Genomic DNA, 15,102 nt, shown 5'->3' with positions numbered 1-15,102 from the left:
CGTTAAGTTTTGTATTTTTGGTAGAGACGAGTTTTGCCATTTTGCTGAGGCTGGTCCTGAACTCCTGACCTCAAGTGATCCTCCTGCGTCCCCTTCCCAAAGTATTGGGATTACAGGCATGAACCGCCGTACCTGGCCGCGCCTGGCCATTTTCTAAGCATTTTTCTTTAAAAAAAAAAAAATTGAAATGGGGTCTCACTCTGTCACCCAGGCTGGAGTGCAGTGGTGCAATCATAACTCCCTGCAGCCTCTAACTCCTGGGCTGAAGCGATCCTCCCACCTCAGCCTCTTGAGTAGGTAGGACTACAGGTGTGTGCCACCACACCCAGCTAATTTTTGTATTTTTAGTAGAGACGAGTTTCATCATGTTGCCCAGGCTAGTCTCGAACTCTGGATCTCAAGTGATCCGCCCATCTCAGCCTCCCAAAGTGCTGGGATTAGAGCTGTGAACCACCGCGCCTGGGCTTTAAGCATTTTTCTATTGATAATTTGCTGAAAAAACATTGGTTGTCCATAGCCCGGCGCGGTGGTTCACGCCTATAATCCCAGCACTTTGGGAGGCAAAGGCGGGTGGATTGTCTGAGGTCGGGAGTTCGAGACCAGCCTGACCAACATGGAGAAACCCCATCTCTACTAAAAATACAAAATTAGCCTGGCGTGGCAGGGCATGTCTATAATTCCAGCTACTCCGGAGGTTAAGGCAGGAGAATCGCTTGAACCCGGGAGGCGGAGGTCGCGGAGAACCGAGATCGTGCCATTGCACTCCAGCCTGGGCAACAAGAGTGAAACTCCATCTCAAAAAAAAAAAAAAAAAAAAAAAAAAAAAGGAAAGAAAAACCATTGGTTGTCCATATCAAAGGCTATTATTATTATTATTATTATTATTCCTAACTACTATCACTGTAGTGGGGCAAGGAGGGTAACGGAGATGGGGGAGTTCAAGTCTTCTCCATGGTAACCGCAGCATATCGGGAGATTGTACACCCTGACTCCTTTCCCCTCTTCTCCAGTGGTATCGCCCATGACGGGCACCTGTGTTAACCTGATTTCTCCCCCTCTTCCCAGTGGTATCGCCAAGGGGGGGATTGTACCACCCTGACTTCTTCCCGCTCTTGCCCAGTAGTGGATCCCTTGAACATCAGAACACGCCCCATCCTCCCTGGGTAGGAGGCGCACCTCTGCTTCTTTAAATTTTGCCCAAACTTATAAAACCAAGTTCCAAAGACCAGCTTCTCCCAGAATCTTGCCCCTAGAAGAATTCTACCCGTGAACGCCCTCTCGCCCCCGCCTTCTGTGGAACAGCTCACTGTACGGAATGGGTGCTAAGATGGCCGCCCCCATGAGACACGACATAGCGCAGCCATATTCCTCGCCTGACAACGCCACTCATGGACCAAGTCTCCGCTGATCCGTAACAGGGCTGTATTCAGTGAGTAGACTACAACCTCTCAGTTCTACTGATCGTGTGCAAAATCAACAGCCCTAGAAGGTGCAGTGTCGGGGTGAGGACAGGAAACGGAAATCCCCCTCAGAGGCCGTTTAAGTCTTCTTGGCGCGCGACGCTAAATGCAGTGCACGAGGTTTTATGGCGTGATAGTCGCTCAGGTGATTTTGAAGCTTTGTTGGCTTCGGGGGATGATGCATTGGCAGTTGTGGTGTCAACTGGTGGGGAAATAAAGAACCTAATGAATGGGAATCTATGAGTGTCAGGGATGAGGGCCTCTGGAGTAGTCAGGTTTTAGATTCCCTGCTGTGTCTTGATGTCCAGCCTTAATAGTGTGCACTTTGGGTTTTTCCTTTATCAGTATTCCCAGAGGTTTGCTAATTTTATTAGCCTTTCCAAAAAAACAACTTTTGACCTTGTTGCTCCTCTGATCATATATCTCTTCTGATGTACCTTTGTTTTCTATTTCTTTAATTTCTGCTCTTATCTGTACTGTTTTCTCTTTATCTAACTTCTTAAATTGAATGTTAATTCATTAATGCTCAGCCTTTCTTTGTTAAAAAAATTTTTAAGAGCATGACTTTTTCCTTAAGAATCTCTGGCCAGGCGCGGTGGCTCAAGCCTGTAATCCCAGCACTTTGGGAGGCCGAGACGGGCGGATCACTAGGTCAGGATATCGAGACTCATCCTGGCTAACACGGTGAAAACCCCGTCTCTACTAAAAATACAAAAAGCTAGCTGGGCGAGGTGGCGGGCGCCTGTAGTCCCAGCTACTCGGGAGGCTGAGGCAGGAGAATGGCGTAAACCCGGGAGGCGGAGCTTGCGGTGAGCTGAGATCCGGCCACTGCAGTCCAGCCTGGGGGACAGAGCAAGACTCTGTCTCAAAAAAAAAAAAAAAAAAAAAGAATCTCTTTAGCTGCAATCAAGAATATGTTGTATACCCCGTCTTTTTTTTTTTTTTTTTTTTCTTTTTGACGGAGTCTCACTCTGTCGCTCAGGCTGGAGGGCAGTGGCACGATCTCGGCTCACTGCAACCTCCGCCTCCCCGGTTTCCAACGATTCTCATGCCTCGGTTTCCCGAGTCGCTGGGATTACTGGCGCGGGCCACCAAGCCCGGTTAATTTTTATATTTTTAGTGGAGATGGGGTTTCGCCATGTTGCCCAGGCTGGTCTAGAACTCCTGGATTCAAACGATCCACTCGCCTCGGCCTCCCAAAGTGCTGGGATTACAGGCGTGAGCCACCGCGCCAGGCCGACTATTTTATATTAGTCAAAATTTTTTTCTTTTTGTAATCGTATAGGCCCACCTCCTTAAAATGTTTATTCTGGCCGGGCGCGGTGGTTTACCCCTGTAATCCCAGCACTTTGGAAGGCCGAGGAGGGCGATTGCTTGAGTCCAGGAGTCGAGAACAGCCTGGGCAACACAGGGAGACTGCCGTCTGTACAAAAAAAAAAAAAAAAAAAAAAAAAAAGGCTGAGGTGGAAAGATCGCCTGATTGTGAAAGCCTTGATTGCACCACTGCACTCACAGCCTGGATGACAGAGGGAGACCTTGTCTCAAAAAAAAACAACAAAGTCACACTTACGTATTTTACATAGTTTTTGCTATCATTATTTATGCAATTTTGTTTCCATTGGCTCATTGTTATTGTAGAGAGAAACTGTCTGCTTTTGACCAGGCGGGGCGGCTCATCCTTGTAATCCACGCACTTCGGGAGGCCGAGGCGGGCAGATCACGAGGTCTGGAGTTCGAGATCAGCCTGATCAACATCGTGAAACTCCGTCTCTACTAAAAATACAAATATTAGCCGGGCGTGGTGGCGCTCGCCTGTAATTCCGACTACTCAGGAGGCTGAGGCAGCAGAATCTCAGAATCGCTTGAACCTGGGAGGTGGAGGTCGCAGGGAGGCGTAGGTCGCAATGAGCCAAGATTGCGCCATTGCACTCCAGCCTGGGTGGCAGAGTGAGACTCCATCTCAAAAAAAAAAAAAAAAAAAGAAGCTGTCTGCTTTTATAATTTTACCTTGTATCCAGCCCCTTACATTATATTATACCCTATTAATTTTAGTAGTCTTTTAGCAGTCTGGTAGGTTTTCTATGTATAAAATCATCTTATTGGCAAGAAAGCTACATTTTCATTTTCATTTTCATTTCTTCCCAGTGTTCATGTTCACCCTAATTATTTTTTCTTTTTTCTTTCTGCCTTTTTTTTTCTTTTTTTTTTTTTGTTTTGAGGCAGAGTCTTGCTCTGTCGCCCAGGCTGAAGTGCAGTGACACAATCTCAGCTCACTGCAATCTCTGCCTCCCAAGTTCAAGCAATTTTCCTGCCTCAGCCTCCTGAGTAGCTGGGATTACAGGTGTGTTGCCACCATGTCTAGCTAATTTTTGTGATTTTAGTAGACACGGGGTTTCACCATGGTCTCAAACTTCTGACCTGCTGACCTCAGGTGATCAGCCTGCCTCGGCCTACCAAAGTGCTGGGATTACAGGCGTGAGCCACCTCGTCCGGCCTCTTTTTTTTTTCTTTAATAGAGACAAGGTGTCACTCTGTCGCCTAGGCTGGAGTGTAGTGGAGTGATCTCAACTCACTGCAACTCTGTGTGTGGTTTTTGTTTGTTTGTTTGTTTTTTAAGGATACTGGGTTTTGTCATATTGTCCAGGTTAGTTTTGAACACCTGGGCTCAAGGGATCCTCTTGCCTCAGCCTCCCAAAGTGTTGGGATTAAAGCCACGAGCCGCTGTACCTAGCCTGATTATTTATTTTTCTTTTCTTTCTTTCTTTCTTTTTTCTTTTAGAGACAAAGTCTTGCTCTGTCACCCAGGCTAGAGTGTAGTGGCGCCATCAGAGGTCACTGCAGCCTCCACCTCTCAGGCTCAAGTTATCTTTCTGCTTCAGCTTCCTTAGTAGCTGGCACTACAGGTGTGGACCACCACACTTGGATTATTTTATTTCTTGTAAAGACGGGTCTCACTTTGTTGCCAAGGCTGGCTTCGAACTCCTGGACTCAAGCAACCTTCCCGTCTTGGCCTCCCAAAGTTCTGAGATTACAGGCATGAGTCACTGTGCCCAGCCTACTCTAATTATTTCATCTTCTCTTGTGTGAGCTAGAGCCCACAAAACAATTTTGGGTTACAGCAGACAGTACTAATTTTATGGCAATAGCTTCATCATTTTACTTTTTAGCATGGTGTTTCAGGGTTAGGTTTCATAATTGATTTTTGTGGCATTTAAGTGATTTCCTTCTTCCCTGATTTCAGTCTGAGCTTACATTAGTAATGGCTGCTGAATTGCGTTAGATGCTTTTTTGGTGTAAGTTAATAGCAGAGTGTTTCCCCCTGTAATTTGTTGATGTAATACATAGCATTAGGCCAGGCGCAGTGGCTCATGCCTGTAATCCCAGCACTTTAGGAGGCAGAGGTGGGAGGATCACTTGAGGTCAGGAGTTTAAGACCAGCCTGACCAGCATAGTGAAAACCCGTTTCTACTAAAAATACCAGCATTAGCTGGGCGTGGTGGCGGGCGCCTGTAATCCCAGCCACTAGGGAGGCTGACGCAGGAGAATTGCTTGAACCTGGGAGGCGGGGGTTGCTGTGAGCAGAAATTGCACCATTCCACTGCAGCCTGGGTGACAAGAGCGAAACTCCATCTCAAAAAAAAAAAAAAAAAAAAAAAAAAAAAAAAAAAAAAAAGAAAATACATAACATTATTAAGATTGAACCATTTTTTTTCTGGAAAGAAGAGGCTAAAAGCTTCCCAACAGAAGAATTTAAGAGGGATATTTCATCTAAGTGGAAAAAAAAAAGAAGGCAGAAGAAAGGACCGGCCAATTTCCTTTCATTTAGATTATCAGCTTTCCAGATTTCCTGCCCTCACAGTCACCCACCAGGTCCTCTTGAACATGCCCATCACCTGCCCACCCCATGGGCCTTAAGCACCCTTAAGCACTGCCCTGGTTCTACTTCTCCTAAACCCAGATCTGCCTTGAACTTGAACTGAGGTGTAGGCTGGCTGAGTAGCAAGTGAAGCACCTGGTAGAGCCACTCAAGAAGCGACCCTAAGCTCATTAATTTGGCTCCAAATTTGATCATTTCATAATCCACCTTGGCTAATGCTCTGGGGATGCTGAACATTGTGGCATGAATGTGGGATGACACTGATGATACGGATACTGTCCTTTTAGGATTTCTTGGGGTCCCTGTGGAGCCATTGAGGCTTACCCCTTACTGGAGGCTGCAGGACCCTCTACACACAGACAGCTGTCCAGCATGGAAGGTGGCCTGAGGCCCAGGGTGAACATGCCAGCTAATGAGACATCACCCCAGGGATTCCCTGCCCCGATTCCGGGAGAACCTGGCAGATCTTTTGAGGTAAGGAGGAGGATCCTATTTTTTTTTCTATATGTTGTTTTAGTTTATCTATTTTTAGTTAAACTTATATTTTGAGATAATTGTAGATTCAAATGCAATGTACCATTTACCTAGTTTTTGTCACCAGTAGTAACATCTTGTAATACCCAGGATATTGACATGCAGAGCATTTCCATCCTCACAAGGATTCCCCCATGTTGTCATTAAACAGACACAACCACTTCACTTCCTCCATCACTCCCCTCTTAACTCCGGGGCACCACTAATCTGTTCTCCAATAGTATAATTTTTTCATTTCAAGAATGTTGTGGCTGGACGCAGTGGCTCACACCTGTCACCTGTAATCCCAGCACTTTGGGAGGCCAAGGTGGGTGGATCACTTGCGGCCAGGAGTTTGAGACCAGCCTGGCCAACATAGTGAAATCCTGTCTGTACTAAAAATACAAAAATGAACTGGGTGTTGTGGTGTGCACCTGTACTCCCAGCTGCTCAGGAGGTTGAGGCCGGAGAATTGCTTGAACCCGGAGGCGGAGGTTGCAGTAAGCCGAGATCACATCACTGCACTCTGCCTGGGTGACAGAGTGAGACCCTGTGTCACCAAAAAAAAAAAAAAAAAAAAAATGTTGTATTTGCTGGGCATGGCGGCTCATGCCTGTAATCCCAGCTCTTAGGGAGGCAGAAGCAGGAGGATAGTTTGAGCCTAGGGGTTTGAGACCTGCTGGGCAATATAGTGAGACCCTGTTCTCCATGAAAAGGAAAAAAATAAAAGGACAAAAACGAGATACTGTTGTTTATTCAGATTGTACAGTATGTACCTTTTGGGACTGGCTTTCGTCATTCAGCAAAATTCTGTGGAGATATCAATAGCTAACAGTATATCAATAGTTCATTTCTTTTTTTTTTAATTTTTTTTGAGACAGAGTCTCGCCCTGTCACCCAGGCTGGAGTGCCATGGTGCAATCTTGGCTCACTGCAACCTCTGCCTCCCCGGTTCAAGCTATTCTCCTGCCTCAGCCTCCCAAGTAGCTGGTATTACAGGTGTGCGCCACCACACCTGGCTAATTTTTTGTGTCTTTAGTAGAGATGGGGTTTCACCATGTTGGCCAGCCTGGTCTCTAACTCCTGACCTCGTGATCCACCTGCCTCAGTCTCCCAAAGTGCTGGGATTACAGGCGTGAGCCACTGTGCCCTGCCCATTCCTTTTTCTGCTGATACTTTTCCATGGCGTGGATGTACCACACAGTGTAACCATTCACTGGTTGAAAGACATCCTGGTTGTTTCTAGTTGTTGGATATTATGAATAAAGATCCTATGATAGTTTGTGTAAGGTTTTTGTAGGGATGTGATATTGTGAAATATATAATTGGTCTTTCCTGGCAAACAACTCCTAATATCCTCAGAATCTCTAAAGTATTAAAGCGTCTTTTTGTATGCTAATGAGTTGACTGATGCCTGGCAGTCCCTAGGCAGCTTCTGAATGGGGCTGGTCACAAGAAAGACTAAGGTAGGTTTAGAGGGTTGGGACCCTCCAACCACCTGGGAGGGGAGAGGGTGCTGACAGTCAAGTCGATCCACAAGGGCAAATGATTTAATCAATCATGCCTACATAATGAAGCCCCCCTAAAACCCCAAAAGAATAAGCTCTCTTTGGAGAGCTTCTGGGTAGCCGAACGCATGGGGATTCCTGGAGGGTGGTGCACCCAGAGAGGGCATGAAGACTCCAGGCCCCTTCCCCCATGCCTTGCCCTATGTATCTCTTTATTTGACTGTGATTTATTCGTATTTGTATTTTTTTTTTTTTTTTGAGATGGAGTTTTGCTATTGTTGCACAGGCTGGAGTGCAATGGTGTGATCTCGGCTCACTGCAACCTCTACCTCCCGATTCAAGCGATTCTCCTGCCTTAGCCTCCCGAGTAGCTGGGATCACAGGCATATGCCACCACGCCCAGCTAATTGTTTTTTTTTTTTTTTTTTTTTTTTTGAGACGGAGTCTTGCTCTGTCACCCAGGCTGGAGTGCAGTGGCTGGATCTCAGCTCACTGCAAGCTCCGCCTCCCGGGTTTACGCCATTCTCCTGCCTCAGCCTCCCGAGTAGCTGGGACTACAGGCACCGCCACCTCGCCCGGCTAGTTTTTGTATTTTTTAGTAGAGACGGGGGTTTCACCGTGTTCACCAGGATGGTCTCGAACTCCTGACCTCGTGATCCGCCCATCTCGGCCTCCCAAAGTGCTGGGATTACAGGCTTGAGCCACCGCGCCCGGCCTAATTTTGTATTTTTAATAGAGATGAGGTTTCTCCATGTTGGTCAGGCTGGTCTCAAACTCCTGACCTCAGGTGATCCGCCTGCCTCGGCCTCCAAAAGTGCTGGGATTACAGGTGTGAGCCACCACGCCTGGCCTGAATTTGTATTCTTTAAAATATCCTTTATTGGTGGGAGAGGTGGCTTATGCCTGTAATCCCAGAACTTTGGGAGGCCAAGGCTGGAGAATTGCTTGAGTCCAGGAATTCAAGACCAGCCTGGGCAACAAAGTGAGACCTTATCACTACAAAAAATAAAACAGGTGGGGCACTATGGCTCATGCCTGTAATCCCAGCACTTTGGAAGGCTGAGGTGGGAGGATTGCTTGAGGTCAGGAGTTCGAGACCAGCCTGACCAACACGATAAAACCTCATCTCTACTAAAAATACAAAATTTAACTGGGTGTGGTGGCGGGCACCTGTAATCCCAGCTACTTGGAAGGCTGAGGCAGGAGAATCACTTGAACCAGTGAGGCGGAGGTTGCAGTGAGCCGAGGTCACACCACTGCACTGCAGGCTGGGCAAAAGAGTGAGACTCTGTCTTAAAAAACAAATCCTTTATAATAAATCAGTAAACATAGTCAGTTTTGTGTTTCCTGTTGAGGGTAAGCAGCCACTGTCTGGGCCGGTGGCTCACAGGTAAAAGAATTTACCACAATAGTTGTAGGTAAGGAAAGGCAGATTTATTAGAGAAAGTAGGAAAATACATTGCAAGAGAGCAACGGGTAGAATCAGCAAAAGAGGAACTGACTTCGAGGAAATGAAGGCTTGCTGGAGATTTTATAGGATGGTTCTTGATCTGTTTGATAACGCCAAGGTAGCAGGGAGCTAACTTGCATTCTTTTATCAGCCGAGGTGTTTGATGATGAATTGGAGTGTTTGATGATAAGCAGGAAGTTTGTGAGTTATGTACGTTATTTGCTCAAGAGGACTATATGTCCTGGGCCGTAAAGAAAGACAAAGCCATAACTTAAACTTACCTGTGTCTTCTTTTTGTTTATATGTCCTGGACCAACTCCTTTTCCCTAATTAGGACTGCACATTTCCCTGAACTTTTTTTTTTTTTTTTTTTTTTGAGACGGAGTCTCGCTCTGTCACCCAGGCTGGAGTGCTGTGGCCGGATCTCAGCTCACTGCAAGCTCCGCCTCCCGGGTTCACGCCATTCTCCTGTCTCAGCCTCCTGAGTAGCTGGGACTACAGGCGCCGCCACGTCGCCCAACTAGTTTTTTGTAGTTTTTAGTAGAGACGGGGTTTCACCGTGTTAGCCAGGATGGTCTCGATCTCCTGACCTCGTGATCCGCCCGTCTCGGCCTCCCAAAGTGCTGGGATTACAGGCTTGAGCCACCGCGCCCGGGTTTTTTTTTTTTTTTTTTTTTAAAGGCAAAGTCTCTCTGTCGCCCAGGCTGGAGTGCAGTGACAGCTTACGGCAGCCTCAGCCTCCTGGGTTCAAGTGAGCCTTCCAAGTAGCTAGGACCACAGGTGTGTGCCACCACGCCCAGCTAATTAAAAAAAAATTTTTTTTTGTACAGATGAGGTGCCACTTTGTTTCCCAGGCTGATCTTGAACTCCTGGCCTCAATCAATCATCCCTCCTTAGCATCCCAAAGTGCTGGCATTACAGGCATGAGCCACTACTCCCAGCCTTTCCTTGAGTTCTATGAGCCACTCTAGCAAATAAATTGAACCCTAGGAAGGGATTGTGGGAAGCTTGACTTGTAGCTGGTCAGTAAGAAGCTCTGGAGTCTGAAGTGGGGGTAGTCTTCAGAACTGAGCCCTCAACCTGTGGGACCTGATGCTATGTCCTGGCAGATAGTGTCAGAATGGAATTGAATTGGAGGACACCCAGCTGTTGTCTACTGCAGAACTGACCTCTTGCTTGATGTGTGAAGAAAATTCCTCACTCATCTGTTGTCACAGCATGTTATGAGAGTCTAGTAGGAGAAACTGTGTTTGTATTTCTACTCCTACACAGTGGGGTAAATGCATGCGAGGACAATTGCGGGATTATATGCCAAGTGCATATAGAACAGAATTAATAGACAATCTTTTTTTTTTTTTTTTTGAGACTCACTCTGTCACCCAGGCTGGAGTGCAGTGACATGATCTTGGCTCACTGCAACCTCTGCCTCTCGGGCCCAAGTGATTCTCCTGCCTCAGCCTCCCGAGTAGCTAGGATTACAAGTGCCCACCACCACACCCTGCTAATTTTTTATATTTTTAGTAGAGACAGGGTTTCACCACGTTGGCCAGGCTAGTCTCTAACTCCTGACCTCAGATGATCCATCTGCCTTGGCCTCCCAAAATGCTAGGATTACAGGCATAAGCCACTGTTATGCCCAGACCGTTTATTCCCCGAAGAAGACCACCAGAGTCCAGAGTCAAAGCCAAGCGGCAAGGATCTTTAATGCAAGTTCGAACTTGGTCCCTCCGTTCTACAACATACAAGAGAGCCCCGAATGATGCATGTGCCCGCTTTTTATAGCCCGATGCATACAGGATATGTAAGGTTACAGAGGTACAAAGGAATTCTTTTGGTTGCAGCATCGCAACTGGTAACTGGTTAATATTTTAAGTTATACAATTAACAGTTTTCTATTTGTTCCCGCGCATTTAGTAAAACTACAAACGGTTGTGACCTTATCAGGGGCTCTCTAGGTGGTGTTTCTGAGATGTGTGGGGGGGGATGTGTTTGTGTTGGGCTCAGGAAGTTGGGACAAAATAGAGGAATGTGTTTGTACTGGGCCCAGGACTAAGATATGTGGCAGACACTGGTAATTAGAACAGAACAGAGCAGGACAGAGACTTTCACAACGTTTGTCCTTACAATGTCTGGAGTCTATAGATAACCTAATCGGTTAGGTCCGGGGTCGATCTTTAACTAGGCTCAGGGCGCCGCCCGGGCTGTTTGCCTGTGGACTTCATTCCTGCCTTTTAGTTTTTTCATTTGATCTTTCATTCCTCCCTTTCTCAGGTACATCTGGAGCCAATCTTGGGTCTTATAAGTCTGATTCTGTTTCAGCGTTTACAGGTTGGTATTGGGCTCTGAGGACCATGAGCTGTATGGTGTCAAACCTTTCCCTGACAAACCGCAAAATTCTGTTAATCACACAAGGTCCTACGGTAAACAGAAATAGTAGACTTAGTAGGGGTCCAAGGAAGGGGGCTAACAGAGAAAACATATAGGAATTCCACCATTGATTTGCAGCTGAGGCAAACTGCTGTTTTCTCATTTCTATGCTTAACTTACGTAACTGTTGGACCCGGTTCTCTACAAGCCCTGATTCATTTACGTAGAAGCAACAGTCTTCTTTCAGGAACATACATGTACCACCTTTTTCAGCAGTGAGTAGGTCTAGGGCCCTCCGGTTCTGCAAGGTCACCTGAGCTAGGGATTTGATCTGTCGCTGAAGGGAGGCAAGGGACTCAGCTGACTCCTCCATAGCCACGGCAAATTGTTGGTACAATTTGTTGCTTTCTATGAGGGTGTGACCTAGGGCTCCCCCTGCCAGTCCGGCCGCAATGAGGGATGATGTGAGGGAGATTCCCGCAATGAGGGGGAGAAATATTGCTCATGTAGGTCTCGGTCTAGGGGCTGGGTGAATGGCAGTACTAGTCCAGTTACCGGTGTACCCCAGGAACTCGCCGGCAGTTAGTAGAGTTAACCGGGGAACTAATGTGACAGGAAGACACAGTAGGTTGGTAACAGAGGGACCAGGTAGATTCTTAGATAATTTTCCATTACACCAAAAGAATATGCCCGGCGGGGCTCGTAGGGTGGTTCTAGGGGGCGTTACAGTGATGTTGCAGAGGCTGGAGTTAGTGCCTAGCTGCATGTTTGCAATGAGCTATGCTGCCGGCGCAGGGTGAGTTTTAAGGGGTTGTTCTTAGCTTTGTCCACAGTCCACGTGGTCGGTGCTTCAGTCGCTGCCGTGATGGGTCCGAGAAGGTCGGAGGCTGGGTCCACCGGTTTGACGTGGGTGTAGTGGATCCACGACGCGATGCCTTCTACCTTCAGGGCGGTGGGTGTGGTTAGGAGTACTTGGAGTGGTCCCTTCCACCTGGGCTCCAAGGTTTCTTGCCGGTGTCGCTTAACCAGGACCCAGTCTCCCGGCTGGTACGGATGGGGTGTCGGTGGAGGACCGGTCTCATACAGTTCCTTCAGCTTGGGCCAGATTTCCTGATGAATTTTCTGCAAGGCTTGTAGGGAAAACAAGAGTTCAGAGACATTTTCTGTTTCAGATTTGAGCAGATCATCTTTTAGGCTGGGAACCAGGGGTGGGGGTCTGCCATACATGATTTCATAAGGGGTAAGGCCCAGTCTGTAAGGGGTATTACGGGCCCAGAACAGAGCATAAGGGAGAAGGACCACCCAATTAGCGCCAGTCTCCATAGTCAATTTGGTTAAGGTCTCCTTTAAGGTCCGATTCATCCTCTCTACCTGTCCTGAACTCTGGGGCCTGTAAGCGCAATGTAATTTCCAATTAGCCCCAAGAATGGAAGCCAAATCCTGACTTACCTTAGCAACGAAGGCTGGCCCATTATCTGACCCTATCTGGATGGGAAAGCCATACCTGGGGAGGATGTCTTCCAGAATTTTCTTTGCTACAACCTGAGCGGTTTCTCTTTTGGTCGGAAATGCTTCAGTCCACCCTGAAAAAGTATCTACAAAGACAAGTAAGTACCGATACCCGTATTTTCCTGGCTTTATCTCAGTGAAATCTACTTCCCAGTAGATACCGGGCCCGGTTCCCCTGAGCCTTGTTCCTGCAGCAGCCTGGGATTGGGGATAGGCGTTGCTAAGCTGGCAGACTTTGCAACTTGTCACGATGCTGCTGGCCGTCTCGGCTATATGTCTGATCTTGAGCTTGGAGCGTCTGATCAGGTCTATTATCTGCCGGGCACCCAGATGGGTGGTTCGGTGGGTGTGTTCTAACACTTGCTGTCCTAATTTTTCTGGTAGGATAATTTGGTCATTAGTATCAGTCCACCACCCATTCTGGATCTGTTTCAGGGGAAGTTTGTCGATCCACTGGAGATCTCGTTCGGAATATTCAGGGAGACATGGCAAGTCCCGGGGGCCCGGATCAGGGAGCTGGAGTGCAAGGAGTTGGCTGGGAGCCTTTGCCACACTCTTTGCAGTTTGGTCTGCTAGAAAGTTGCCTTGAGCAACTGGAGTGGTTGGTTTTTGATGCCCTGGACAGTGTACAATAGCCAATTTTACTGGTTTCCATAGGGCTGTTAACAGGGCTAGGATCTCTTGCTTGTTTTTTATCTCTTTTCCTTCAGCTGTTAATAACCCTTGCTCCCTGTAAATGGCCCCATGTATATGTGCCGTAGCAAAAGCATATCAGCTGTCAGTGTATACTGTCAGTTTCTTCCCTGCCCCTAAGGTAAGAGCTTGGGTGAGCGCTATCAGTTCGGCCTTCTGGGCCGATGTCCCCGGGGGCAGGGTTTCCGCCCAGATTACCTCAGTCTCTGAAGTCACTGCCGCTCCAGCATACCTCTGGCCTTGGTGTATGAAGCTGCTCCCATCGGTGAACCAAACGAGGTTAGCGTCAGGAAGTGGGCGGTCCTGCAGGTCCTCTCGAACCCCGTGCACCTGGGCTAATATCTCGGTGCGATTATGGAGCGGGGCATCCAGGTCCGGGTTGGGCAGTAGCGTGGCAGGGTTTAAGGTTGTTGGGGGCAGGAAAGTTATTCTGAGGAGATTTAATAGTAGTCCTTGGTAGTGGGTGAGCCGGGCGTTGCTTATCCATCGGTTAGGCGGCTGTTTGAGTACACCTTCGATGGCATGTGGGGTAACGACCCGTAATTCTTGTCCCAAGACAAGTTTATCAGCATCTTGTACCATCAGGGCCGTGGCTGCGATCATTCGGAGGCAAGGGGGCCACCCGGCAGCCACTGGGTCTAATTTCTTTGACAGGCAACTGGCCTCCGCCAGGGGCCTAAGTTCTGAGTCAGTACCGCCTTGGCGACACCCTTACTCTCATCCACGTATAAGTGGAAGGGCTTAGTGACGTCAGGTAGTCCCAGCGCAGGCGCAGAGAGTAGGGCGGTTTTAATCTGTTGGAAAGCCGACTCAGCTTCTTCTGTCCAATTAAATGGTTGCTGTCCCCGTGTTGCCTGATACAAGGGTTTAGCCAGCTCTGCGAACCCAGGTATCCACAGTCTACAAAATCCCGCCGACCCCAGGAATTCCCTTACTTGTCGGGTGGATTGTGGCCTGGGGATCTGCAGAACAGTCTGCTTCCGGGCGTCTGTTAACCAGCGCTGCCCTCCTTTTAGCAGGTACCCCAGATATGTTACTTCTGGTTTACAGATTTGAGCTTTCTTTGCCGAGGCCCGGTAGCCTAGACTCCCTAGAGCTTGTAAGAGACCCTTGGTCCCTTGGAGGCAAGCTTCTCGGGTCTCGGCAGCAATCAGGAGGTCATCAACATACTGTAGTAAGGTTATTTCAGGGTGTTTGCGTCGGTACTCACCCAGGTCTTCATGGAGGGCCTCATCGAACAGCGTAGGAGAGTTTTTGAATCCCTGCGGCAGTCTGGTCCATGTCAGTTGGCCGCTTATGCCCCTTTCAGGGTCAGTCCACTCGAAGGCGAAAAGCTTTTGGCTCTGAGGGGCTAAAGGCAAACTGAAGAAGGCATCCTTCAAATCTAAAACAGTGTACCATTGGTGTTTAGGGTTTAGAGTACTCAGGAGGGTATACGGGTTAGGCACAGTTGGATGTATGTCCATAACCCTCTTACTGACTTCTCTTAAGTCTTGCACAGGTCTATACTCCCCGCTATTAGGTTTCTGTACCGGCAACAAGGGAGTATTCCAGGGTGAGTGACAGGGCCGAAGGACCCCTTGGTCGAGGAGCCGACGGATGTGGGGTGTAATTCCTTCTTTGGCCTCTAGGGGCATCGGGTATTGACGTACCCGAACGGGGTCTGTCCCAGGCTTGAGTTTGACAAACAAGGCAGGACGGTGTTTTGCTAGTCCTAAACCTCCC

The 15,102-nt window shown here is 48.0% G+C and overlaps 1 protein-coding gene across 1 annotated transcript in view; it reads left to right on the top strand.

The window, feature by feature from the left end:
- Positions 1-1,419: 1,419 nt before the first annotated feature.
- ZNF157 (zinc finger protein 157) overlaps positions 1,420-15,102 on the top strand; it is a 58,241-nt gene continuing 44,558 nt past the window's right edge. The window contains exons 1-2 of the mRNA XM_010366129.2: positions 1,420-1,605; positions 5,625-5,811. Coding sequence (XP_010364431.1) covers positions 5,710-5,811 — 102 coding nt within the window. The 5' untranslated portion in view covers positions 1,420-1,605; positions 5,625-5,709. The remainder of the gene's footprint in view (positions 1,606-5,624; positions 5,812-15,102) is intronic.

Source organism: Rhinopithecus roxellana, chromosome 7 (assembly GCF_007565055.1).
Source record: "Rhinopithecus roxellana isolate Shanxi Qingling chromosome 7, ASM756505v1, whole genome shotgun sequence".
NCBI lineage: Eukaryota > Metazoa > Chordata > Mammalia > Primates > Cercopithecidae > Rhinopithecus > Rhinopithecus roxellana.
Note: the sequence above shows the minus strand (reverse complement) of the source record. Positions and strands in the feature narration are given on the sequence as shown.